This window comes from Halichoeres trimaculatus, unplaced genomic scaffold (assembly GCF_033239565.1).
Source record: "Halichoeres trimaculatus isolate MK-OKI-2021-1 unplaced genomic scaffold, fHalTri1.1 fHalTri1_scaffold_17, whole genome shotgun sequence".
NCBI lineage: Eukaryota > Metazoa > Chordata > Actinopteri > Labriformes > Labridae > Halichoeres > Halichoeres trimaculatus.
In genome coordinates this window covers 24,626,266-24,652,200 of record NW_027437195.1, presented here as the reverse complement: position 1 = coordinate 24,652,200, position 25,935 = coordinate 24,626,266, and the positions used below count along the sequence as shown (strand labels likewise).

The 25,935-nt window shown below is 43.0% G+C and overlaps 2 protein-coding genes across 3 annotated transcripts in view; both read left to right on the top strand.

Annotated features, from left to right (window-relative positions):
* nin (ninein (GSK3B interacting protein)) overlaps window positions 1-17,222 on the top strand; it is a 29,027-nt gene extending 11,805 nt beyond the window's left edge. Inside the window, exons 7-26 of one of the 2 annotated variants that reach the window (XM_074692798.1) lie at window positions 298-465; window positions 602-738; window positions 850-990; window positions 1,102-1,276; window positions 1,353-1,463; window positions 1,549-1,638; window positions 1,731-1,866; window positions 1,953-2,074; window positions 3,328-4,439; window positions 6,085-7,950; window positions 8,202-8,300; window positions 8,386-8,455; window positions 9,874-10,041; window positions 10,126-10,242; window positions 10,410-10,589; window positions 10,667-10,804; window positions 10,884-10,985; window positions 11,105-11,197; window positions 15,782-15,895; window positions 16,026-17,222. In XM_074692798.1, coding sequence (XP_074548899.1) covers window positions 298-465; window positions 602-738; window positions 850-990; window positions 1,102-1,276; window positions 1,353-1,463; window positions 1,549-1,638; window positions 1,731-1,866; window positions 1,953-2,074; window positions 3,328-4,439; window positions 6,085-7,950; window positions 8,202-8,300; window positions 8,386-8,455; window positions 9,874-10,041; window positions 10,126-10,242; window positions 10,410-10,589; window positions 10,667-10,804; window positions 10,884-10,985; window positions 11,105-11,197; window positions 15,782-15,895; window positions 16,026-16,217 — 5,331 coding nt within the window. In that variant the 3' untranslated portion in view covers window positions 16,218-17,222. The remainder of the gene's footprint in view (window positions 1-297; window positions 466-601; window positions 739-849; window positions 991-1,101; window positions 1,277-1,352; window positions 1,464-1,548; window positions 1,639-1,730; window positions 1,867-1,952; window positions 2,075-3,327; window positions 4,440-6,084; window positions 7,951-8,201; window positions 8,301-8,385; window positions 8,456-9,873; window positions 10,042-10,125; window positions 10,243-10,409; window positions 10,590-10,666; window positions 10,805-10,883; window positions 10,986-11,104; window positions 11,198-15,781; window positions 15,896-16,025) is intronic. The other variant, XM_074692797.1, reaches the window with a different exon arrangement.
* Window positions 17,223-17,959: 737 nt separating this feature from the next.
* sav1 (salvador family WW domain containing protein 1) lies at window positions 17,960-25,856 on the top strand. Its single transcript, XM_074691274.1, has 5 exons — window positions 17,960-18,255; window positions 18,988-19,488; window positions 22,066-22,336; window positions 23,675-23,830; window positions 24,410-25,856. Exons 1-5 carry the CDS (start codon window positions 18,162-18,164, stop codon window positions 24,624-24,626), a joined length of 1,239 nt encoding a protein of 412 aa, XP_074547375.1. The 5' UTR covers window positions 17,960-18,161; the 3' UTR covers window positions 24,627-25,856.
* Window positions 25,857-25,935: the final 79 nt, after the last annotated feature.

Below are 25,935 nucleotides of genomic sequence, written 5' to 3'. Positions count from 1 at the left end.
GTTATAAGAATCATAGATGGTTATCAGAATTCTGGAATGCTGCAAGTTTGCAATGGTTACCAAATTTTTTTAAATTTACAGAAAACTAGTATGTATCAGAGTTCTAGGACCTTATCAGAATTATTTTATGTTCACAGAGTTTTAGAATGTTATAACAATTCTGGAAAGTTACAGAACTCTGGAATGTTACCATGATTCTAATATGTTAACAGGAATCTAGAATGTTTGTAAAACTTGATGAAAGATGAAAATCTATTTTTCTTAGGTAAAAAAAAAGCACTCTTTACTTTCTTACAGCCATTTGATGAGGGCGGTCGTAGAATAGCCACTCCTTCTGCTATGAGCAGCACCATCGGCATGCGTCTGTTCTCCACCCTGGATGATGGCTCTGGGTTCACTCCAGTGGAGTATATCTTGGATGCCTGGATGGACGAGGGAATCGAAAACAGCACTGAGATCCTGCAGGTAATGCAAAAGACCTTTACCTTTAACTTTCCATGCAGATGATGCACCGATTATTTTTTAGGGTTGGCATTTAAGAAGAAGACGAATGAAACACTGTGCTATAGGTACGAGGTGAGCTGGATTTTTTTTTTTGCAGGCTCTGAATTTTAGCCTGGATGGAAAACTGAGTCTGAGTGACCTCACCATCGCACTAGAGAATGAGCTGCTTGTCACAAAGAACGGGATTCACCAAGCTGCGCTGGCAAGCTTCAAAGCTGAGATCAGACATCTTCTGTGAGTGTTTATCAGTGCAGAGCAGCTCCTGTCATAAGATTTCTCTCTGTGAAACCTGCAGGTTTATTATTTGTTTCTGTGATGATTTCACGTGTATTTATTTCCTCTCAGGGAGTGTGTGGACAGGGAACTCAGGGAGAAAGAGAAAATCCGATCTGACCTGGAAAAAGTGGAGAAACAAAAAGCTCAGCTCGCTGCTGAGGTGGACGAACACCACTCTGCCATCGAGCAGATGAACAACCTCAACCTCAGGTAATCTACTCTTTAAATTTATCCCTGTTTGATATTTCTTTTTTAATTCATAACTGATTTTACAGACTCTTAGTGCTGTGTCTTGTTTTGTTGGTACCTTCGTGGTTACAGGAAGCTGGAGCAGGACCATAAAGAGAAGCTAACAGCCGTTCGATCAGAGCTGATGAAGGAGATGGACCAGATCCAGCAGCAGGCCAACCTGCAGCGTGAGGAACTGGAGGCCGAGGTGGAGAAGATCAGAGAGGATGAATCTTTCCTCAGAGACCACCTCTCCATCTCTGTCAAGGTATCAAGACTGGAATAGTGTTGTTCTTTGAAAGGACAAATGTAAGCACAATCCTGATGGCTGTCTCTGTTTTTAGGAGAACAGACGTCTGGAAATGGAGCTGCTGGACAGCACTGAGAAACTCGAGGAGGCACAAAACCAGATCAGCAAACTCCAGACAAGTTTAGACAACATTATCAAAGAGAAGGTTAGGATTCGTTTCACACATTTAGTTTCTCTTGACATTGTCCTATTTTTCTCTGAGGAAATTTGATGTCTTTCCTTTTCTTTAGTTTGGAGACTTGGATCCTGGCAGCGCAGACCTCTTCCTGCAAGAAGAACGCATTAAACAGCTCCGCAGCAGCTATGAAGCTCAGTGCAGGGTAACATCATGCATCTTCATCATTAAGTGCAACAAACTCAAAGTGTGCAAAAAGCTCAGACATGTTTAACTTGATGTGCTCTGATTGTTCAGGAGCTGCAGGATCGCATTGACGAGCTGCAGTCCGAGCTGCAGGAGTTTCACGGTCTGGGTCGAGTTCTTCAGCCCTGCCACAAAACTCTCTCTGAGGAGCTGGAGAGTAAAAGCCCCGGCATGGAGTCTGATCCTGGTAGGTCTAATAAACACACATGTAAACAAACACACAACCTCATAACAGAGCGCTGACCTCATCTTCTCATGCTAATAAATTTTCAGGTATCGGCTCAGAGGAGGTTCAGCCGTTCAGCATGAGCCTCGAGGCAGAGATGATGCTGGAGCAGCTGAAAGAGCAGCACCTTCAGGAAATGGAGGATTTGAGAAACCAGCTGGAAACAAAGGTTAGCTCAGAAGATACTGTTAAGATTTTACTCTGTAGTTCCAGGAACTACTTGTTAAGGAACTAAATATGACATTTCCATATGTGATGCTACAGTTAGCCTGTTAGCATGGGGGAGATTCAACACTTGGAAGGAGACGAGCGCTCGAGACAAAGAGGATCCAAACACCTGAAATTCTCTAACTTAAAGCTAGAGGACAAATTTCGAAAGCCATGCCAGAGATCGGCTGGTGTCCTGGTTTAAAGAGTGCCCCTGTCAACTAGAGACTTTCAGCAGGAGGCATTATTCTTAAGCATCTTTAGATTATCATTAAATATTTATCTGATGAGGAGATTTGATTTGTAAACTAAACTAGGAGGCATTCCCAAGGACTTTATCCATGTTTCATTAGATGTTGTAAACTGGATACCCACCGACACGTTCAGCTGGAGGTCTCCAGTTTACAGGGTCACTATTTAAACTGGAACACCGGGAGCTGACAGAGACACATTCACACTATCAGACTCAAAGAAGACCATTATGTAGGAGTCATTAAACCAAGTGGAGTGATGGTGCTGCACCCTCAGTGCGCAGACCTGAGCAGTTGGGGGTTCGGTGCCTTGCTCAAGGGCACCTTGACAGTGCTCAGGATGTATCCCAACTAGGGTTGGGCGATATATATCCCCTTTGATATTATCCAAAATGTTGCTTTAATGATGTGCAATTTTACTTAATAAGACTGTGTATAGATGGCAAAAGAGAGGTGCTTGAAAGCCCTCATTTGCTGAAGGCTTCCCTCAGAAGCCAATCAGCAGACAGGTTTCAGTCACGTGACTCAGTGAAAACCAAAACACTACATAGTCGCACATGGAGTAAACACGCAGGAGTGTCCCGTCTCAGTGGATGATTTATTAGCGAGACGTGGTTCCATGTCCCTCACCTGGAAATGGTTTGGTTTTGGATGTCATCCTGATTTAATGACTTTGTTTAAAATTTATTTGTTTTTTACATAAGCTCACCTAGAGATATTGTGGAGCAAATCTGATTTGGCACCTCTAATGTTATATGGCCTGGACATAACTTAAAGTTTAACCACCATAGAACCAGATTTAGACCCTGGTTCCTGCTATTGAAATACACATAGTTCCTGTTGAAAAGCCCATTTGGTTTCCCAGTTACAGTTTTTTGTGATGACCTAAGTGGCAATAAAGGCTTTTTTGTCTTTTTTATATCCTACTAATGAATGCCTACTACATTACTTTGTTCCTCCACAGATCAATGAGTTTGATAAGATGGTTGAAAAGCAGAAGGCCTCCCACGAGGACCAGAGAGCCGCCTTCATGCTCCAGCACCAGCAGGAGGCCCAGACTCTCAGGGAGGAGATGGCCACCCTTCAGATCCAGGCTCAGGAGCTCCAGAACCAGCTGGAGCAGGCCAATCTGGAGCGAACCCGTCTGGAACAGACGCAGGCTGAGGAGAGGAAAGAACTCCAGAATCTGCAGGAGACGGAGGTGCTGACGCTCAGAGGGCAGCTGCAGGAGGCCCACACCGCCACGGCAGAGCTGGAGGAGCAGCTGAAGATCCTGAAAGCTCAGCAGGCGGAGAATGATGAGAACTTCATGAAGGAGATGGAGGAGCTGAGGAAACAGCACGCCATGGAGATGAAAAAACTGGAAGAGGAGCATGTGGAGCTTTCTGAGAGCCAGCTGGAAGAGGAGAGCCAGAAACTGCAGGAGGAGAAGGCAGAGTTCGAGAAGAGACTGTTAGATAGTTATGAGAAAGAGAAGGAGGTGTTGCAGCAAAGCCATGAGGAGGAACTGAAGGTCAGGTTAGAGGAGGTGAAGGTGAGGTTTGAAGGGGAGCGGGATGAGGTGGTGCAGAGGCTGACGGAGCAGTGGCAGAAAGAAAGGGCTCAGCTGGACGAGCAGAATAATGAGGCTCTGCAGGTGCTGTTAGAAGAAGAGATGCTCAGACTCGTTAGGGAGCAGGAGGAGAAGGAGAGCACACTCAAGGAGTTCTGGGAGGGAGAACGAGCCCAGCTTCAGGAGCACCATGAGGAGGCTCTGCTGCATGAAAGAACCCAGGTCCAGGAGCACTTTGAACGTAGGGAGAGACAGCTGAAAAAGGAGTGGGAGACAGAGAGGCTGCAGCTGGTGGAGGATTACGAAGGGATGCTGCAGGAGAGGCTGAATGAGGAGAAGGAGAAGCTGGAGAGGGAGAAGGAGGAGGAGGAGAGGAGGTTTGAGGCGTTGATGGCAGAGGAGAGGGCCCGTTTGGAGGAGCGGCATCGAGAGGCTGTGAAGGAGCTGACGAGCAAACACACTGAAGAGAGGGACGCTCTGAGCAGCGTGCTGGACAAACTGCGAGAAGACATCGTCCAGGAGAGGTGAGACCAAACATTATATCTGTTTTTAAACATGTGACACAGCTTTATGATTTCATGTGAGGAAATTATAAGAAAATCTTTTCTTATCTCAGTTTGTTGGATATGAAGCTCTCTTAAAGGGGCTGTGAGGAGTTTGAAAGTGATCTTGAAAAAGTCTCCCTTCTAGAAATGTGCCTGATCATAATCCACACTTTAAAATGAGATTATTGCCGCCAATATTGCTGGTTACAGGTTATTTTAAATGACTACTTCCTAGCTTCCAGTTTGGGTCGTCCAGGACCAGACTGATCTACAGCACGTCTACGTCTCTATGACAACACCACTGCGGCTGAGGAAGTTTAGTAGTGAGGAGAGATCTTTACCAAATCTATTTCTATGACTGATTTTGTTGTGATGACATAAAAAGGACAGAGGAGCAGAGGAAAGCTGAACAGGAGAGTGATCCAGCCTGAGCTAAAGGCTAATTAGCCTGCTGTAACAAAGGGACTAAACTGTTTGTGATAAAGTTCACTCCAACCCACAGTCAGCAGTTATTCTGCAGTGGTCTGTTCAAACTTGAGAGTCTATCAACAAAATGAAGAGTGAGGTTACGTTAGCTCGGTAGATGACTGGCAGGACATAACAAGGATTTACTAACATTACACATAACAGATGCGTCTTAGAGCACAAGACTGCAGGCTGCGCTGAATACAAACTACTACTAAACCACTTACAAACTGACAGTGTTTACTTGTTGAAACATTAGCCTACAGATATGTCAGAGCTAGGGATGCACTGATCCAACTTTTGTGGTTCCGATACCAATACCTAAGCTTTTGGTACCTTTACCGATACAATACCAGTGTTAAATAATTTCCTGCATGCCTTTACTATGGGATAAGACTGGTAATGTTTTGGGTTAAAGACAAAAAAAATAAGTAGATGAAAAAACTGAAGTTACTTTTTATTCAAACTGTGAAATATTGAAATGTTTACCAGCAAAACAAAGCTTCAGAATTTACAGAAATAACTCTTCAAGTGTGAACTTGTATACCCTGTAAACTGGTAATGCAGCAAAAAACAAAGAAAGTACATCAGAGGTAACACTTCAAATCAAATAGCCAAGAGGGCTGCTAAAAGACACAAAGAGCTGTTTGCCTGGATCAGCACCATGGATTGGCCTCTTCCCACCGACACGATCCAGCTTTAAGGGGCACCAATACACCGATAACCAATACCTGGATCGGTATCAGTGCATCACTAGTCGGCGCATCTGGCTAACATATAGCCGGCTGCTACAACTGTACTGATAAGTCCCTTACCTTGGTGTGTTGTATCCAGTAAAAAGTTGTCCTGAACAAAGAAAAATTGTTTGATCTGATCTCCATTTAATTCCAAAACAAACACACCTCACTAAAAGTAATTTATGACAGTGCGCAAAGACTTCGGACCACAAGGTGGCGATGGAGTGCAATCAAAACAAATCCTCCTCATAGCATCTTTAAAGTTTTGGCTTCACTTTTTGGGAGCGGTCATATTGTCCAGTTGATATGCAACCTTAAAAATGATTATGAAAAAGGGTTATTTGGTGATTTTTTTTAAATATTTGTTGTACTAATATGAGTTCAAACTGTGGCTGTAACAATCGTTGAATAACCGTGTACAGGAAAGAAATCCAGATCAGCTTCATGCAGAGAATCAAAGAAGTCGAAGAACGTTTCTCAGGGGATCAAGAATCTGTAGAGAAGCGTTTTCAGACCGATGTCCTGAAACTCGAGCAGCACTACCAAAGTGAGCTGAAGGCCCTCACTGACAGCCACGCCGAGCAGAAGCTCCAGTGGGAGGCTCAGATCCAGAGGACCCTGGAGACGGCTGAGGAACACAGACGCATCATGGAGGAGGGAAAGGAGCTGGAGAGGGAGAGCGTGAACCAGGAGTGGATCAGAGAACGCCACGAGCTGCAGTCGCTTCACAAAGAGGAGGTGGAAGAACTGGTGAAGAAAAACCAGCAGCTGCAGAACGAGCTCCTTGACTTCATCAGCATGGCGCAGACGAAGGAGATCGAGCTGAGCATGCAGCTGAACGACCTCCACAACCGGCTTCAGGAGAGCCTGAAGACCAAAGACGAGCTCCTGGCTCAGTCTGAGAAGAAAGCCTGTGAGATCGAGCTGCTCCTGAATCAGACGGTGGAAGATTTCAAACAGGAGAAAGACGAACTCCTGGACAGTCAGTCTGAACTTCAAGTAAAGTACAATGAGGTGCTTTCCATTTCTGAGCAGCAGATCAACGAGAGGATCGAGCTGCTGAGCGAGCGTGACGATCTGAAGATAAAGATCGAGGAGATGGAGATGCTGCTCGAACAGGCCACGGTGGATTTTGAGCTGGAGAGGAAAGAGCTGCAAGAGCACCTGGGCGCTCTGGAGAAGACACTGACTGAATATCACGAGATTGAGAGAGAAAAGCTTGTAGAGGAAAGAGATCAACTTAAAAGCAGAGTTAAAGAGCTGGAGGTGAGATTGAGTCAGGTGTTATCTCAGGCAGAAGCAGCTCTGGGTGAGGACAGCGGAAACGCTGTTGCAGAAGATGACCCAGAATCCAGCCATCGCTCAGACAAAGACCCTGAGACGACGTCTTGTGACTCCTTAGACCACGACCAAAATACTCCAGGGTGTGAGAACAAAGCAGCTCCTGAATCATGTGAGGAGGAGACAGAAAAGAGTTCTCACGAAGATGAATCTTCTCATGAGGCTGCGGTTGATCTCTCAGTGCCGGAGGAGACCGGTGACCCACATGAACAAGTTGATCCCACACCTGAAAGAGAGGACGTTTCTGACCCTGGCTGTGCACATGACGGCGTGGCAAATCCAGATGAAGATGGCGATTGTGAGAAAGAATGTTCTCTGGTGAAGCTCCAGGGCTTGTATCACACAGCCACGGAGGAAAACATCCTCCTGCTTGAGAAGATCTCTCTGCTTCAACAAAAGACCGAACTCCTGGAGAATCTTCTGGCTCACAACAGCGAAAAGATCAAAAATGGCCAACAGATACTGGAGGAGAACTACAGCCTGAAGGTGAAGATGCTGCTGCTAATGGAGCACGTGAAAGAGCTGGAGATAAAGGCCTTAAAGATGACCGATCTTCAGATCCGATATGAAGATTGCCTGTGTGAAAATGCCAAACTGAAGGACCAAAACGTCGAGCTGGAGAAGAGAGTCTGGAGCCTCGAGAGCAGGATGAATATCTTCCCTGAGCTCCAGGAGCAGATGTCGCTGGTGGATGAGATCAGCAGGATGAGAGAGGAGAACAGTAAGCTCTCTGAGCTTTTCGGCGACTTGGAGAGGCACAGGGAGAGTTTGTCACTCGAGCACCTGGACATCGGGGCGCCTGAGAGCCTCGCAGATGAGTCTCTCCTGGATGAGGACCTGGAGGGGTGCTGCGAGGAGTTTGAGAAGCAGAACACCAGACTGCGCCAAGCCATCACAGAGCTGCAGGACAAGTCGCAGACGTTAAATGAAACGACGCAGGCTCATAGGTAACATGGAGGGGGATTAGCACCCTGCGTGTCATGTCCCTGTGGTGGCTTGGTTCCTAACAGTGGTGTTCCCTGTGTTCCCAGGCACAAAGTAGAGCAGTTTGTCCCTGAACCCCAGTAGACAAACCGTGGAGTGAATAAAGTGTGTGAATCGTAGTACATCGTAGTACAAAATCATTTTATTGCGGTTTTCTCCACTGAATTAGAAATACAATATAGTTTTTTTCTGATCCATTTTTATCCTTCTGCAGGTCTGAAACCAGTCGTCTCGCTGAGGAAAACATCGTCCTCAGGCAAAAGATCGCTGCGCTGAAAGAGGAGGACTTAAAAGAAGCCCAGGAAGAGTTGATGTATGGAGCAACAGAACTCACAGATATTGAAGTTTGTTGTTTCGATTGTTTTCTCACAACTTTTTCTGGTTTTGTTTCAACACAGACAAAAACTGGAGCACTTGAAGAAGGGGAAGATAGCAGCTCAGAAGGCAGCAGAGAACTTTAAGAAACAGGTGAGGTATAAGTTTAATAAGCCAAACACTGAGACCTTAAAGAGGTGGTATGTGCTTTTTGTTTGGCCATTATGTTGTCCTTCTGGTACCACCACATTAGCTTTAAAGTCCCCATTTTTTTTTTTAGAAAACCATTTTTTCAGGCTTCGTCTGAGGCCCCATTTACACGACAATATTTCATCTGAAAACGCTAAAACACAGTGAAAAAAATCTGCGTTTACACAGAAACAGAACTGTTGTAATGCTGTATGAGCTTGCACAAAGCGGAGTGTGACATCAGCATTTCCACTGAAACTGCTGGCTTACTGTTTACACAGCAACAGTGTCGGGAGCGTTTAAAAAAAATTCACTCTGGAGGCCGTTTTCAAAAGTTTGCATTTTAGGTCAGCTAAAACATTGTTTCTGTGTAAACACGAGCTGAAACGCAACAAAACTTTTGTGTTTCACACTAAAACCGTTGTCATGTAAACAGCCCCTGAAACACTTTGTTTCAGCTGCTGTCTCTTTAAGACACCCCCACTCCTCAAACCCCCTTCCCTCTGATTGGTTAGCCCTCTGGAGATTTTTTATTTATTTGTCTATTTGAACAGATTTAGACAACAAAACAAAACAAAACAAGAATAAGTAAGATGTACGATGTGTTTAAGCAGAAAAACAAAACAATTTAAGAGACAGCTCTAATAAAATAGATTGTTATACCTTGTTCTAAAGGGTGTAGGATGAAGGTAGAAAACTTTTCTAGTTTAGTCTAGTGAAGGTCTGTCAAGGGTGGAGCTGTGAGGCCAGTCTTGGTATTTGAGGCCTGTCCCTCTAACATATCAAAAACCAGTCAGGACACATTGATGCGATGACTTTATTATTTGAGGAACTCTCATGAAGATCTCCTGCTATTTTTTAGGGGTTGGAGAAAAAAATCAAAATTGATATATTAGGATTTTTTGTTTGACAACATCAAAAATGGGATTCTTTGTCAAAAAATTGTTTGGAATTTTTTTTCAAATTCAAATTCATTTCAGTCTTTGTTTATAAACAGGATTGGAAAAAAGTTTCCACTTTTCTCCAGCAGAGGGTGAAATGTTTCTCTCTGACTCATGTGACGTGCATTTTATGGGGAAATATGGCTCCTGATATTGTCTGTAGACATTAGCATTTTACTTTTTCATATGGTCTGGTGTTACAAAAGCAAACTAAAAATCACAAAAAAACGTAATAGCATTCTTACAAACATGTCTACAATGGAAAAGCAGACTACCCCCTCCTCAAGGTTTTATTTGACAACTCCTGGAAAGTGGTTTTAAGCACGAGGCTGCCAGGTCTCTCACCTTCAGTCATTGTGAACATCGAAAAAAAGCTGCATCACACAGTTTTTTTACCCCCTTCATACTAAAACACTAAATAACTTGTGTTATCTCCTGCAGATTGCAGAGCTGCGTCTGCAGAGCCAGCAGCTGGAGGACGAGAACGGGCTCCTGTCTGAGAAAAACGCCCAAAACATCGTCGCCATCGAGAACCTCCGACAGCAGCTGGCAGAGCTGATGAAGGACGACGAGAGGAGGGAGGCGTTCCCCGCTGATGAAAAGAACAAGGTAAACGGGGTTTCATGATGCTGCTGGTCACGGTGTTGTTGTTTGGTGGTAGCTGGTAGTTAACCGGTGGCTGTTTTGTGTTAGCTGGCAGCATGTGTGTCTGCTCTGGAGACAGAGTTAACCAAAGCTCTGGAGGACGCTGCACAGCTGGAGGAGAGGAACAGCCAGCTGTCAGAGCAGCTCTCTGGAGTCAGGGAGAAGGTGAGCATCAGGACACAAGACGTGATGCATAACAAAGGAGTTTCTTTTTCTGAGTGCTGGCCCACAAACTTGAGCTCACTTACCAGTCAGAAATGAAAAACTGGGGGATTATTATCATTATTTTGCATGTTAGGTTTCATGTTTTTGATCCTTCTTTCTGATCACAGAACCATGTTTTGGAGCTGGCCCTGCACTCGAGTGGTCTCCAGAATCACAGCAAGAAGCTGTTCAGAGAAGAGATGTCTCGTCTGATGGATCAGGATCAGCTGCTGCTGAGGGAGGAGAATGAGCGTCTCCAGGCTGAAGTTCAGGATGTCAGAGGAGAACTCCTGCAGTCCAAAGAGAAGGTGAGACGAGAAGCACAGCAGCTCTACAAAACAACTGTTTTCATTTTACTCATAACCTGTACATCTGCTCACTGCAGATCCGTCAGCTGGATGAGACCATCCTGTCCCTGAAGCAGCACAAGCAGCAGAGTCCATCCTCCGCCCTGGTGAAGGCCCTGGAGCAGGAGAACGCCTCCCTGAAGCAGGAGCTGGAGGCGCAGAGAGAGCTCAACAAGGTGCAGACAACAGAAATCTGACCCTTTGTGTTGTTTTTGTGTCAGTTTGAGTTCTCATCGTGTGACCTTTGGTTTTCAGAACTGTGAGGCAGGACAAGGACGTGCGGAGATTGAGAGCCTCCAACAGGAAAATGAATTACTGAGGGTTCAGATGGCTCGACTGTCCACGCAGCTGATGGAGGTAAGCTGTGATAGCAGCAGCTCCAGTTTTCATTTTGGCTGTAGATATTCTCCCACGATATGTAAAGCAAACTGACAACACTTTTTTCCCTCTTTCATTCATTTTTTCTCTTTCTCCAGAACTTTCAGGCTCATCTGGTGGGACTTCTCCCTCCATCTCCTCACAGGATGCCCCGGGGTCAGCATCGTGCTGAAGATCAGGACAACATGCAGGTAAAACCCAGCCCAGTGACTGATTCCTGTAGAAAACAAACATGTATTCTAAAATACATGAGACACATTAAAGCTCTGCTTTGGGGGGCTTACAAATAAAATCATCCCTAAACAGACAAAAATATACCAAGAGCTTCTCAATTTTTACATTTTTCTCAAGGCTACGTTCAAAACATACCTCAAAAAACCTTCAGTGCCATCAAATCATCGCACAGTTTGGTGTCATATTTCACTCACTGCCATCTGTTTCTGGTCACAATACAGCTTTGGGGGTCACAGGAGATGTTCTGATGCCTTTTTTATCTTTTCAATCTTGACTCCAATGCTCGACAGATGTTAAGGAGGGAATAAATTTTGAGCTATTGAAACAAAAATGTGAATTCCGACGAACCAGCTGGTCCAAAAAAAAAGAAGGGCCCTCTTATATTGAACTACACAATAGATGTTAAGGCTGATTCCACCTCTTAAAGTGATACTCGGGGATGGAACAAGTTGGGTCCCATCACAAGGTTTAGGGCAGAAATTACCCCTACAGCAGTGATTTTGTGCAGCAGAAGCCCAGGGCGCTCACACCAAACACCCCCTCCCTGCTCCTCTGCCGGTTTCCTCTGCACTCAGACGGGGCCATATTTTACTTGACCAAACACACAAATAAACGGACTCCCACCAAAAAAATCTGATATGGGTCTGCATTCACACTTTATTTAGAGAATTTTCAGCGAGTTACTTTCACACAAAAACACCGCTAAATAAGGCTCTAGTTCTCATCGTGTCGTAAAACGGCGCTACCTCCGCTACAGAGCCACAGCTGGCTACGAGGCGCTCGCCGCTCAATGTATCAGTCCGCACGCGCAGTGTGCCAGACATAAACAAACGCAGGTAGTCTGCCAGGACGAAGAGACACGATGAGAACTAGAGCCTTATTTAGCGGTGTTTTTGTGTGAAAGTAACGCGCTGAAAATTCTCTAAATAAAGCGTGAATGCAGACCGATATCAGATTTTTTCGGTGGGAGTCCGTTTATTTGTGTTTTTGGTCAAGTAAAATATGGCCCCGTCTGAGTGTACAGGAAACCGGCTGACAAGCAGGGAGGGGGTGTTTGGTGTGTGCGCCCTGGGCTTCTGCTGCACAAAAACACTGCTGTAGGGGTAATTTCTGCCCTAAACCTTGTGATAGGACCCAACTTGTTCCATCCCGGAGTATCACTTTAAGTTCTGTAAAGATTATACGAATCAGGCCAATGATGCTTGGAGAAATAGCCAAAGTAACTTCACTACACTGTCAGACCAGTAGATGGCATTAAAAGCAACAAAGGTCATTCAAAAGAGATAACACCACAGAAGGCAAAGCTACATTTAGCCTGTTAGCATGGAAGAATTTATCAACTGAAAGCAAGAAGACCGATTTTAAAAGCCATGGCAGAGATTGACCCGTGTTTTAGTTGAAAGAGCGACCCTGTTAACTGAAGACTTGAAGAAATTTGGACGTTTGAATCCAAAAAAGGATGCATTCCCGGACTTCCCTAGATGGTTCACGTTCAGCTGAAGGTCTCCAGTCAGGTCACTCTTTAAACTGTAACTGTAGGAGTTGACAGAGATGCATTCACATTATCAGGCTCAGTGAAGACCATCATAATCAGTATTGAAGGCCCCCATAAAAAGTACCAGAAGGAACTTTTCAGGAAAGAGATGAACTACTCAGGAACTAAATTTAGACCCTGGTTCTTGCTGTTAAAAAGCACTTTTAGACTTTTAGGCAGAGTTTGAGGCTCCTGGTATCAGAACATCTGTTGCTCTCACAACTATCGAATCTCCTTCACTCATGACCACTGAAAGACTGATCTTGATCTCTTGTGAAAATATTTTGGGATTCATGAAGATTGATTTTATTTGATGTAGAGAAAGTTGCCACTGTTATGAATCACTCAACTCAGGTGTTTCTAAAAATTTCCCACATTTTACTGTCATCTCTCAAACACCTGCTTTGAGTGTCATAAAGTTAGTAGTTCTTGTTTATTTTCCCATGACCTGCTTCGTGAATGTTGGGTTTGTAGGTGCTTCTTGTTTAGCTGTTTGTCACCGTTCCGCCTCAGCACCTGTCCGTCCTCACCTCCTCATCTTTGTGTGTGTGTGTGTGTTTACTTTCTGGGTTCGGTGTATAGTCTTGTGGTGCGTACGTGTGTATTTAATTTTCCATCTCTGGGTTTGGAGTGGCTGAAGTGGTGTGATCCTAAAGGTGTGGTCCTGGTGGCTGTTCCTCCATCTGTCACCTCCCGTCACGAAAACCTCCACCCCTCCACAGCTAGACAGCATCTGACCTCACATGAACCTAGTTACTAAATGTTGTGATTTAAGAGTCTTTAGGAGTCAGCCTGTAGGTGTTTAGGATTAGATGAAGAGGAGGAGGAGGAGGTTAGAGCCGTGGTGAAGTGTACCTGCCTTTTCTTCCCCAGGGGCCGATGCCGGAGCAGCGGGCCGCTCACGCAGACAGCTACCGACGGATTGGTGGACTGTAAACGCTTTCTCCGTCCTTGCTCTCCCTCTGCTTTGTTTGGACTTCGGCTCATCCTTTCTGCGTCCTCATAGGAGGTCAAGAACTGAGATGTGAAGCCTCATTCAGAAGGCATGAATGTGTAATTTCACTCCCCTGCTGCTAGGTGGCAGAAAACTACAGAAAAGGCTCCTCATGTTTTCTCCCAATGGGACGTAGACTTGAAATAATGTTTTCATTGAATGCAATGTGAAGTGTAACATCTGCAAACAGAGCACAGACTTTTTAAAGGTCCAATCTCTTTTCTGCTACATGCATAAAATGTATTTAGCAGTTCGAACACAGGGAATCTTTTAAACGCAGGGTTTTATTTCTGTGATTGTTCTGTTATGCACTTGTATCGTTGATCATCATTTAAGACAGGGTTTGACATCCTCAGAGGCTAAATCTTGTGTGACAGCTTGCCTTATGATCATCAAGGAGCGTTAAAGGGAAATCATGGTATTTTTAAATCATGGCCCTTCTTTTTTTGCATCTGAATAACTGATACAAGCAAAAAAAATGATTTACTCCAGCAGATTTCTTCAGGCTGCAGAAGTCAGACTGTCTCTAATGACTGCAGTGTGGCTTTTAAGGCAAATAGAGGCTTATACTGTAATTTTAACTATCTAACAACATTACACAAAAAATCCCTGCAGATTTAGGCATTAAAAAAAAGAAAGAAAGAAAAGAAAATTATTTTTCACCACTAACTGTAGTCACATTGATTACTTCAGAGCCACCAAACCTCATTGACAAAAATGCTATTTTTACTTTGCAGAACAACATGAGTTGCTGATCCACTGCTGCCCTATTTGGGTGACCTTTTTGTGTTTTAACATGTCACATAAATCTAGTATTAGTCCAGAACTTTGCACCACAATCACCTGATCACAAAAACAAACACATTTTGCAGCAGTTGAATTTAAGCAGCACGGCTGTTCTTCATATGAAAAATACAGCTTTTTGTGAATGAAGTCGGGTGTCTTTAAGGAGAACGGCTGTTTTTGAGGTATAAAATCACCTCCTCTTTAACAGAAATGTTTATATTTGCAGGTATCCTTTCTGTTAAGTTGTCAAACACTTAGGATGACAGTTTAAACTTATCAGGATACAACTAGAATTTTTTATTGGACATAATTTGATGGAGAGATATGTTTTAGCCTGTTTTGCTGCTGCCAGCTGAAGTAACCTGCTGGAGAAATCACTACTTTTTGTACCTGCTGGACATTTCAATCTCAATATTTCTTTTAATTACAGCCACTGGTTGAAAATACCGGAGTTCCTCTTTGAATTGAGGCGGGTTTAGTGCCTATCAGCCCTCTGGGGTTTTTCTAACAATCAATCAGAGTCCTCCTGTAACCATCAGGTGATGTCAGAGTCAGTCAGGGTTTTCTCTTAATGAGGGTACAAAGCTTCTCCATCTTCTTCTTCTTCTTCTTCTTTATGTCTGTTTTTACGCGTTATGTAGCTGATGCTGATGTTTGTGACTGTGTGCTGCTGTTTCTCCTGCTGCTGCTGCACAACCAAAGTGAAACCCATCCTGCAGAAGATGTTATCAGGAAAAAGCAAACACGTCACACATCTTTGAATGTTTATTTGGTATTTATTTTTAAAAACCCATGTGGAGTTTTTCAGTATATAGATGTCATGTCCGTGTTTTAGCTTGTGAGTCTTCCTTTTTTTTGTTTAAACTTTTTTTGTATAGACTTAAGTTAATTATGATTTTGCTATTTATTTTAATTGGCAGTATAGTGTTTATTTTATTTATGCATTAATTTATTATTTGTAGAATTATCTGGAAAACACAACACTATTTTGTACATATTTATAATGTATTTATTTTTTTTTAGTAATATTCCTCTTTTTAGAAATGTACCAGAAAGCATTAAACTGTGAACCTGAGAACAAATAAAGCTCCCAACTCGTTTAAACCTGTTCTGGTGTCCTGGTTTCAGTCTCTCTTGTAAGTTTTTATTTTAATTGAAAAGAGAAAGGGGAAAGAAGATTTTGTTGTTTTGCAGCAGTTTGTTTATCACTCACTGTCTTGTCACCAGGATGAGAGGGAGAGGAAGATGAAGCATATGGAGGAGCGTATGAGGGAGATTGAGCTGTCGCTGCACAACGTCAAACTGCTCCTCAAAGAGAAGGTCGCTCAACTCAAAGACCAGGTTAGTCTGACACCTTAAAAACAGTCATATGATTCAGTGTCAGCTCTTAATGTCTACATCACTTTAAAGATAAAAATTATGTGTTTTTTTAATCATCTGCACCTTCATCTTTGCTAATATTTCTTTTCAGCTGCACAAGAACGGCAAAGCAGATGTGTTGATCAATGATCTGTACGTGGAGAACTCTCAGCTGCTGAAAGCTCTGGAGATTACCGAGGCACGTCAGAAAATCACAGAAAAGAAGAACTACCTGCTGGAGGAGAAGATATCCAGTCTTAACAGGATTGTGCGAGAACTCAACCCCTCACTGTCATACTACTAACTGATGAAGAAACTGTGTGGTTTACAAAACATCCAAAGTCAACTTTAAACTGCATTTACTACAATGGAAGATCAGGGCCATGCTAACCAGTCTTTATCACTTTATGACTTTAATCTCAAAATACTAATTAATTCTGACAATAAGTTCATGATTCCAATATTAATTGCACTTTTGACTTTTATCTCTTACCTTTTCTTTCGATTTACGTTGTGTCTCTTCTCAACCTTAATCTCATACACTTCTACAACTTCTAATACACTTCTAACACTTCTACTACCTTAACCTCTTTTATGACTTTTTTTAACTTTAATCTCTTACATTACATTTTTTTTCAACATATAATTTATACCTAACTTGTTTATTATGACTTTTTTCCATTTTTTTCCATTTTTCCATGGCCCTTATCTACATTGTATCTTTACTGTCTGGTCTTTTTAAACACATTTTTTATTTTGACCTTTTTCTTGTGCCTCTCCACTCGCCTCTCTGTGCAGTATTCTCTGTTGTCCTTTTCTAATGCGCACTATTTTTCTAATGTTTTGTCAACCTTATGAAGACCAAAATGTGAGGTTAAAACTGCAAAGAAAAAAAAGCCTTTTACAGTAATTTATACTTTTTTGATAATTTTTTAAAGCTGTAACTATTTAATGCTTTGGCATGGCAATATGTTTCCTTTTGGAAGGAGAAAAGCAACACTAAAGTGCACTTTTTATTTAAGTGTTTCTTTGTGTCGTCAAAGAGATTGACTGTGTTAATCTGTCCATTCTTTCCTCGCTGTCAGGAGTGAGATCATGTAAACAGGAAAGTCAAATAACCTGGTGACCTTTTCACTGTTTGCTTTTCTGTAACACTACCTAAAGTTGCGTTGACTTTAAATTCATGTGTGCGATTTAAATCCATCTGATTAAATCCTGTAACCTGTTGCACTGTGTGCAAATCCATTATGAATGTTTGACTTTAATGAAGGATTGTGTCTTTGTGTCTGCTGCAGAACAAGCACTGAACAGGCAGAACAGGGTTGTGTTTTCTGTTTTAAGTATTAAAAAAAGCTACATGAACTGTGTTGGTTTGATTTTTTCTGGTCTGATTAAAGCAAATGTTAAGAGGTCTAGTGAGAAACTTTTGGTTTGTGTTGATTTTGGCACCCCCTGTGGGCTAACATGTGCATCTTATTGTTTTGCTTATCTCATGTCAATCCAGAGGTGTATTTCTGCCAAAAAAAAAATGATAATCCTGCCCCCTTTTGAATTAGCAAAGACTGTTTATACCACAAGGGGCGCCAAAATGGACACAGGCCAAATGTTTCCTACTGGAGCTTTAAGTTTCAGGTCGTTTTTTGATTTGTTCAAAGTGAAGGCAGCACTTCAAGACTTTTTCCTCAGTAAACAAGGCTTGATTGAGGTAAGGGGGAGAAGGGGATAAGGGCTCAACAGAAATAGATAAGTATAAGTATGAAAAAAAAACTACTTTCAAATGCAAAATCTTGTGTTTTTATATATCTAATATATTTATATCTATGATATCTGTTTTAACTGCTTGCACCATCAGAGTAAGGCAAATTCCCTGTTATGTAAAAACTACTTTGCAATAAATCTGATTCTGATCTGATTTGGGTAAGTATGTTGAGACTTAAGGGAAGAAGAAATACATCCACTGTGTGTTTTGGTTCAGTTTTGCTCTTTGTATTATTTGTGATCAGAGCTCCTTCAGTGAAGGAGAAAAATGAAGTGGGCAGGACTGTACTGTAACCGCTCCCAGTGAGGAGCAGCGGTGGGAATGCAGCGGTGTTCAGAGCAGACTGGACCCGCGGAGGGAGGACTCAGTTAGCTACAGTTAGCTGGCTAACTAGCTGCTAGCCGGCTAATCAAACGCTTAAAATGTTTCCTCTAAAATGTTTACATGACATTACGGCGCCGTGTTATTGATGTGCCCGAGCTTTGAGTTATGCTCTCACGAAAGAAAAGTAAAAACGAAGCGTCAAAACCAGCCGAGGTTCACGGGAAATATGTGAAGAAGGAAACGTCGCCGCTCCTCAGAAGTAAGCGCAACAAGTTATGAGCTAGCTAGCTCAAGCTAGCAGTGGGTAGCTAAGTTAACTGAAGTGTCAGAAAGTTAACTATAACGGCAGAAAACACGCTAAAGTGAACAAATGGACACAGAAACGTTACACAAGAGCTTGTAATCAACTCGGTGACTAATTTTCCTATCAACGTAGCCGCAAGAGTTGTTAGCTTGGTGACTTAGCATCGTTAGCTGTGCTGCAAAGTTAAGAGATAACGGTAATACTGATTATAGCAATTAATGGCACGTTTGAATATTAATGATTCTTGCGTGTCAGTTGAATTTTGGTTTAATGAAGTGGAACTAAAATCCAAAAAATTAAACTAGTTTCCATTAAAGCTGCATTTGCCCATTGATTAAAGCTGTATGAGTGAAATCATCTGTTCCGGACGTGGTAAACTTATCAGAAAGTTATGTTTTTAGGGACCCTGACACGTTGCCTTAGTTACCCTGATACACTGTTTGACCAGTTAATGAGAAAATGTTTATATATTCTTCTTGTCATAGTTGTTCATAGTAGAATCAACTGTCCAGTGGCTGGACATTTATCCCATCAATGTCTCCTGTTCCATCTCTCACCCCTAAGAAAACAGGGATATTGAGCAAGACAGCCTTACCTGACTGGGAAGAAGTCTTCACGACTCATTTAAATGTCTCTGTATCTTGTTTAAATTACCGGCTGATGCCACCATCTGTCTTCTCCTCGCAGATCTTATGCCCTCATTCATCCGTCATGGACCTACTATTCCCAGACGAGCAGAGGTCCCCCACCCAGACATGGGGCCCTCTGCCTACCCTGTGCAGCCAAGCCGGGAGCCCGTGGTGTCCCGCAACAAGAGCTTTCTCCGCGCCCCCGTGCAGAGGCCTCCTCATGAGGTGGCCCGCAGAGAAAGCCACCGCATGTCCGCTCCTCCGTACCTGCCTCGCAGCTTGGGAGACCTCCCCCACGAGTATGGGGGTTCCTCACAGTCCTTCCTCACAGACGTAAGCCCCATGTCGGAGAATGGAGACGCTGCTCGATATTACTACCCCTCTGAACCTTACTATGACAACCAACAGCATCAACAGCAGCAGCACCAGCAGCAGAGACAGGCCAGGAGGGTCCCTGACCGCTTTCCTGAGGACTATAGATACTATGAGCACAATGAACACAACTTCCAAAGAATACCGCGACAGCACACTCCCCCGGCTCCAAGCAGACCTCCTTCAGGTAAACAAGGAATGTGGTCTCCCTGTTTTTTCTAATGAGTATTTATCAAGGGCAACAAGAAAAAGTGACGAAAGGGTGATGTAGCTCCCACTTCCATTCACTTCGGTTGAAACAAAACTACTCTTTTTACCTAAAAGATCATTTTATTCCATCACAGGTCCACGATGGTATCCAGACACTTTCGTTCTCCCAACATATTTATATCACAGCTCTTGGTGACGTGATAAAAAAAGGTGTTTGGAGGAAGGACATTGAAGCAGTTGTGATTGAGGAGGCTTCCTGTGGGTCTTTGAAACATTCTAGAAAGTCTCGAACCAGATTTGAAAGTTTAAGGTCGTAAAAGTCTCCTTTTTACCCCTAAGGAGCCTGTGATGTCAGCTAAGACACATCTGAATACTTTATTGAAACTAGTCATGTGAGCAAGTGAATCCACAAAACAAGAATAACACACCTTCATCATTTTTGTAACACTGTCTGGACAAACAGAGGTCATTATGTACACATTCACAAACCATGAACAGAAGAGAGAAGAACATGAAAGTTTAAGAAAATTTGGCTCTAAGAAGAAAATGTTAATAGGGACAAAGATTATGAGGACACCTGCATGATGTGCAAATAACTTTTGAGCATGGGGTAAATATTTAGATATGCCACACCTGTGTGTGTGTGCATGTGTTGCAGTTTGTGCTGTTGTGCAGAAATAGTTGTATATTTTAGAAGAAGGGACGTGCTCTGTGAAGTTGCAGTGGTTGCACTAATGCAGGATTTTGAACTGACTAAGTATTTTACGGAATTATTACTGGCCCAAACGATCAATTTCATCCTGGCTCTCCTGACACATTCAGTATTTTTATCCTACAGCTCTGTATATTGGATAATAGTTTTGTTTCTCTGAAATTCATAACTCCTGCTGTTGTATTTCCACATGACTCCAACCATGACAGCAGTTTGTGATGTGTGCCTGACTCTTCATTGTCGTGCATATTGAGCCATGTTTGATGTGAAGTTAAACAAACATTAGGTGCTCTGCGTTTTCACCCTCCTGTTTGCTGAATCTTTCTGTTGGCAGATGCAAACCAGCAATTTGCAGACCGCTCCCTGTGAGATGTGTCAGCGTCGGGCTGCTCACTTCTATGAATCATCTGTGTGCGTAGGTGCTGCTCTCAGGGGAACTGCATTACATACATACAGCTAATGTCCCCCTTCTCATGAGCTGATGATTCGTTGTCAGACATGATCAGAGTTATATTTGTTATTTTGTTTTATTTTGCTCTTTTCATGAAGAAAGATAGACAAGAGCAAATTTTTAGGAATAATTTTGGCTAAACATGATTATAGAATAAAGAAAAAAATACAATCAGCACCTGTTTTCCAAACCCTATGAGATACAAGTTGTTACCGTTTTTTCCTTTTCCTTTTTTCCCTGACATAAGTCCTTTTTTTTTGGTCTTGACCCCAACCCCTGCTGGCTTGAGCAACAAGGACTGAATCAGCTCACATGGTTAAGCCTGGTTTATACTTGAGTGTCAAATCAACAGCATACTCGACCTTGTAGGTCTGAGTCGCCCTTTTTTGACAACAGAAGTTGACACAAGAAGCATGATGTGCGCCTCCTCCCAAATGTAACTACTCATCAAAACGACACAAATCGCAAGCCCTGTGGTTGGTCCGCTGATCGCCACACTTCATCTGTACATTTCACTGTAAATTTCTAGATCCGGTGCTTTTTTTAAGTGCTGTCCTCAACTTTTAGGAGCAGCTAGAAATAATAAATCTGAGCTCAAATAGATTATTTTACTGCTCTGATCATTCCGAGGGCTCTACCTGGAGAAAATATTAAAGGGAAAATATTTCAGCAGCGTATTCTGAGCTGTATCAAGTGAATGTCCTCATGCATCGAGCTGGAGGTCTGCAGCAGCTGTGGCTCTCTGCCATTCCTCTGAGGAAAAGGCCAGAGATGATGATGATGATGATGATGATGAGGTGGTGGAAGAGGAGGAGTGCATTTCTGCGGAGCACTCACACATTCCATCCCTTCACTCAGCAGCTGGCAGAGAGCTGCGGCTCTGTTGCCGTCACTCCCGTGCAGAATTTATCAGATTGTAGCGGCCATTTTGCTGAGATCTTTCTTTCTCCTGCGTTTCATCCCTCCCTCTTTCTGAGTCATGATTCTCCTCATTGAGTTTAACTCGTCCTCACAGCTGTTGGCTCGTTGATCCTCTATGACATCGATGCAGAGATGTATTCTGCATGTTTATAAAATCATGTCTCACCAGGAGAGGCTTTTGATTCAGTGAGGAGTGTAAGGATGTAAACAAAGCTTAAAGACCTTTCCATCAGCTGTGTATTAAGAAGTGATTCGTTGCTTCCCCCGTGTCCTGCCCCGTCTTCACTTTTCACATCAGAACAAACTTTTAAAAGCCGGACATTCCTCTACCCTCCACCACTTTTTCCCACACACTGTTCCTCTAAATTTTCCCAAAATATTTCCCCTCTCCCAGCGGCGCTGTTTGCAGCCAGCTGCTGCTCTGCATCTCTGCCGCTCTGATCCTAAACAGAAATGTTTGTTTTCCTCAGGAATAGGTCGAATCCAGGCCAAGTCTCTTGGGAACCTCTCTAGTCTGACGGGAGAGGACATCCCACTTCCTGCCGGCTGGACCGTGGACTGGACCATCCGAGGCAGGAAGTACTACATCGACCACAACACCAACACTACACACTGGAGCCACCCTCTGGAGAGGGAGGGGCTCCCTCCAGGCTGGGAGAAGGTGGAGTCAGCAGAGTTTGGAGTGTACTATGTGGATCACATCAACAAGAGGGCTCAGTATCGCCACCCCTGTGCTCCAAGGTGAGTCCTGAGGAGAAATATGAGAAGATTATGTTGTTTATTTTTATGGTGTTGGGTTTTTATCCTCTCCATGCAGCTCTTTAAAGCTACTTTAAGGACTAAGAACTACTAAGGAATTTATCATCCAAAACCAAACCGATATCAGGATCAAGATTGAGTTTGTCAACACAGTTAATTCAGTGTCCAAAAAACTGTGTTAAAGGATAGGTTTGGTTTATACAGCTTTTACATTGTTTATAGAATGAAGTAGAACAAAATACTCACCCAGGAGGTTTTCCTGATACAAGCAGTGCTTCGGGAGATATTTAGATCCGAAATCGCGCAGCAGACATCCGTATAATGGGATCCATCGGGGCATAGACAGCGCCGCTCCTAAAACTGCATTAAACGTCCAAAAACTCACGTTTTTCAGCAATATTCCATCATGGTCCGCTCCGAGATAGTCCTCTGTTGCAGTCTGTGTCACTCCAGACAGCGATGTGCGGCTGTACTGCCCTCTGAACTCACGAAGACTTTGTTTATGTTTGCCCCTCAAAGAAAGGAGAAAGTGGAGTCAGCTCTCCAGAGAGTACTGCGCATGCGCGGAGGGGCAAACGTAAACAAAGTCTTCGTCAGTTCAGAGGTCATTACAGCCACACAGCGCTGTCTGGAGTGACACAGTCTGCAGCAGAGCACTAACCCGGAGCGGAATGATGGAATATTGGTGAAAAACATGATTTTTTTGACGATTAATGCAGTTTTAGGAGCGGCGCTGTCTATCCCCCAATGGATCTCACTATACGGACACCCGCTGCACGATTTTGGATCTTAATATCTCCCGAAGTACTGCTTTGATCAGGAAAGCCTTCTGGGTGAGTATTTTGTTCTACTTCATTCTTTAAACAATGTAAAAGCTGTATAAACCGAACTTATCCTTTAAAGCTGCCAAAACGGCCTTTATTTACATTTTCAGCTCTGAAAACTTTGAGTAATGACAAAATTTAACAAAAAAAAAACATGAACATAATATCTTGAAGATGAGTGACTTGAAGTTACGCTTTGTCCACTAGGGGGCACCAGAACAGACAATTGCTGAAAGTTTCTCACAGGAACTGTAAGCTGCCGCCCCCTGGAATTTTAACTTGCTGGAAATCAATTCAAAAAATCTCCCAGTGGTCTTGTCCAATGTGGTCTCTAAAGTTTGTCGGAATAATTCCGAAATTGTTACGTACTCAAACTTCCTGAATTTTGCTTAATTTCTTCTCCTTTCGGTGTATTACTTTATCCCGTATTTTTATGAACAAACTACAAAGATTTAAGCTTTTTGATTGAGCTGTATTCCTTTTTTTTCTGTTGTAGTGTGCCTCGCTACGATCAGCCTCCTCCGTTACCGCCTCCTGTCACCTATCAGCCACGCCCTGCAGAGAGAAACCAGCCGGTTCTGGTGCCAGCAAACCCATACCACACTGCTGAGATCCCGGACTGGCTGCAGGTGTACGCTCGGGCCCCGCTTAAGTAAGTTTTGAAGTAGGGATGTTCACTGCCACTTTGTTTTGTTTTTTTTCAGACGAAGATCAGTTTGAGTTCTCCCTCTTAAGTACTCACCAAATCTAAGTATGGATACCTCTGAGTTTAGGATTTGTTAGTAATAAATTTAAAAAAATCAAAAAATAAAACTAACAACTGTCAGAGTTTTAGTATTTTTTTTAACTAAACTGCAAAATTTAAGGTCGTATCAGACCGTGGTATCAAACCGTGTGTAGTGCCAACTACTGGCAAGGAGGACTTACTTGAACACAAGATATTTTGCCTTGAGTATCAGTTACTGGTATCAGCTGCATTCATGAGTACTCTATACCTTGAAATAAGGCCAGTATCGGCCCAATACCTGGTGTCATTACTCACCCATCTCTATTTACAATGTTTGTAAGGAAATCAATTTACCTTTATAAAATTCAATAACATTCACTGGGCAGAAAAGGCAAAAAAAACAAAAAAAACAAATTCGGACGCTACACATGATGGTATTAGGGAATTACACAAAAACACTTGATACAAACTGAAATAACCTTAAACATGTTTCCTGTGCATCAGGTACGACCACATCCTGAAGTGGGAGCTGTTCCAGCTAGCCGACTTGGACACATACCAGGGCATGCTGAAGCTGCTCTTCATGAAGGAGCTGGAGCACATCGTCAAGTCGTACGAGGCGTACCGGCAGGCGCTGCTGTCCGAGGTGGAGGCTCGCAAGCAGCGGCAGCAGTGGTACGCCCAGCAGCAGCCCAACAAGAACTTCATGGGGAACATTTGAAGTGCGTGCGCAGTGGGGACGCCGCACCGCGCTGCGCTGCCACGCCTCGCTGAGGTCTCTGCAGTTTGGGAGTGGTCGGACTCTTAATTTCCTCTTTACCAAAACACATCTGTGCCTTCGCTTGATCCAAATATATCAGCCAGCAAGGAGGAGGGGCGCTTCTCTCCTCTGGGACACTCAATCAATGAATGAACGTGTGACTGAAAAGAAAAACACTCCAATGAAGAAAAGGAGGCGACAACGTGCTACATGTGGTGCCATTTACAGCCCTGAGAAGTGACTTTGCTGTTTGGGTTTCTGTTTTAAGACTGAGGAGACCAGCGTTTGGAAACCTTCTCCTGACATTGTGCCTTTTCTCAAATCAAACGCAGCATCTACACACGTCTCATGTTTTGTATCCACCAGCTCCCCGCCTCTTTTTATCCTGTGCGAGAAACCGACAGGCAGCTTCTTAAACATTTCTGTTTGAAATACTTTCTCCCTTTGTTACTCTCATAAACTGAACACACACACACACACACTTACATTAAACAAAAAAGTGTGTATTTTCTCTTTTTTATGACCTTTATATGACAATCCATCAGAACTTTCACACATATTTATATGAAACACGTCTTTGATGGAGGAAGCATCATGTCTGATGCTGTGGTTTGAGCATCTCTTGGCTCTCGGCATTACTGTAAGTCAGGAATATTCTCCTGTGAGTGTGTGTGTGCATGTCTGTGTGTGTGTGAAATGAAACATGAATAAGCTACTGGAACTTTATTAAAGAAAACACTTTAAAAGAAACACAAGTTTGCCAAAAAGTGCAATTCAGCTTCTTCTTCTTCTATTTTTCTGAATATTTCTCGCCTCAGTAATGCCTTATTTTTACGGACAGACGTCTTCTCTTGGGATGAAGTGCAGGTTCTTATAAACATGCTCTATTGTTTAATCCACGCCCTCTCTAGGATGTTTAGAAATGTTTATGATTGAGGGTTTGTCTTTATATACACAGACCCTTACACAGATATCCTAAAAACTACACTATTTTTGCAGCTTTTTACCTTCAAATATTTCAGACTGCATTTCAAAGGCGTCTGATCAGGTAACAGTGGATTATGTTTTGAAGAACCTCTCTTTGATGATGCAAAAAGGTCTCAATCACATCTTCTGTTGAATGGCTTCTTCAGTTTGTACATATCTGAGTGTGTGGATTGCAAATACAAGACATGAGCAATAAAGTCTGCAGTGAAGAAAATGTTTGACTCAGAATTTGTGAACGGTGTTTGAGGAAGATTTAATATACTTATAGACAAAATAGGTTGAT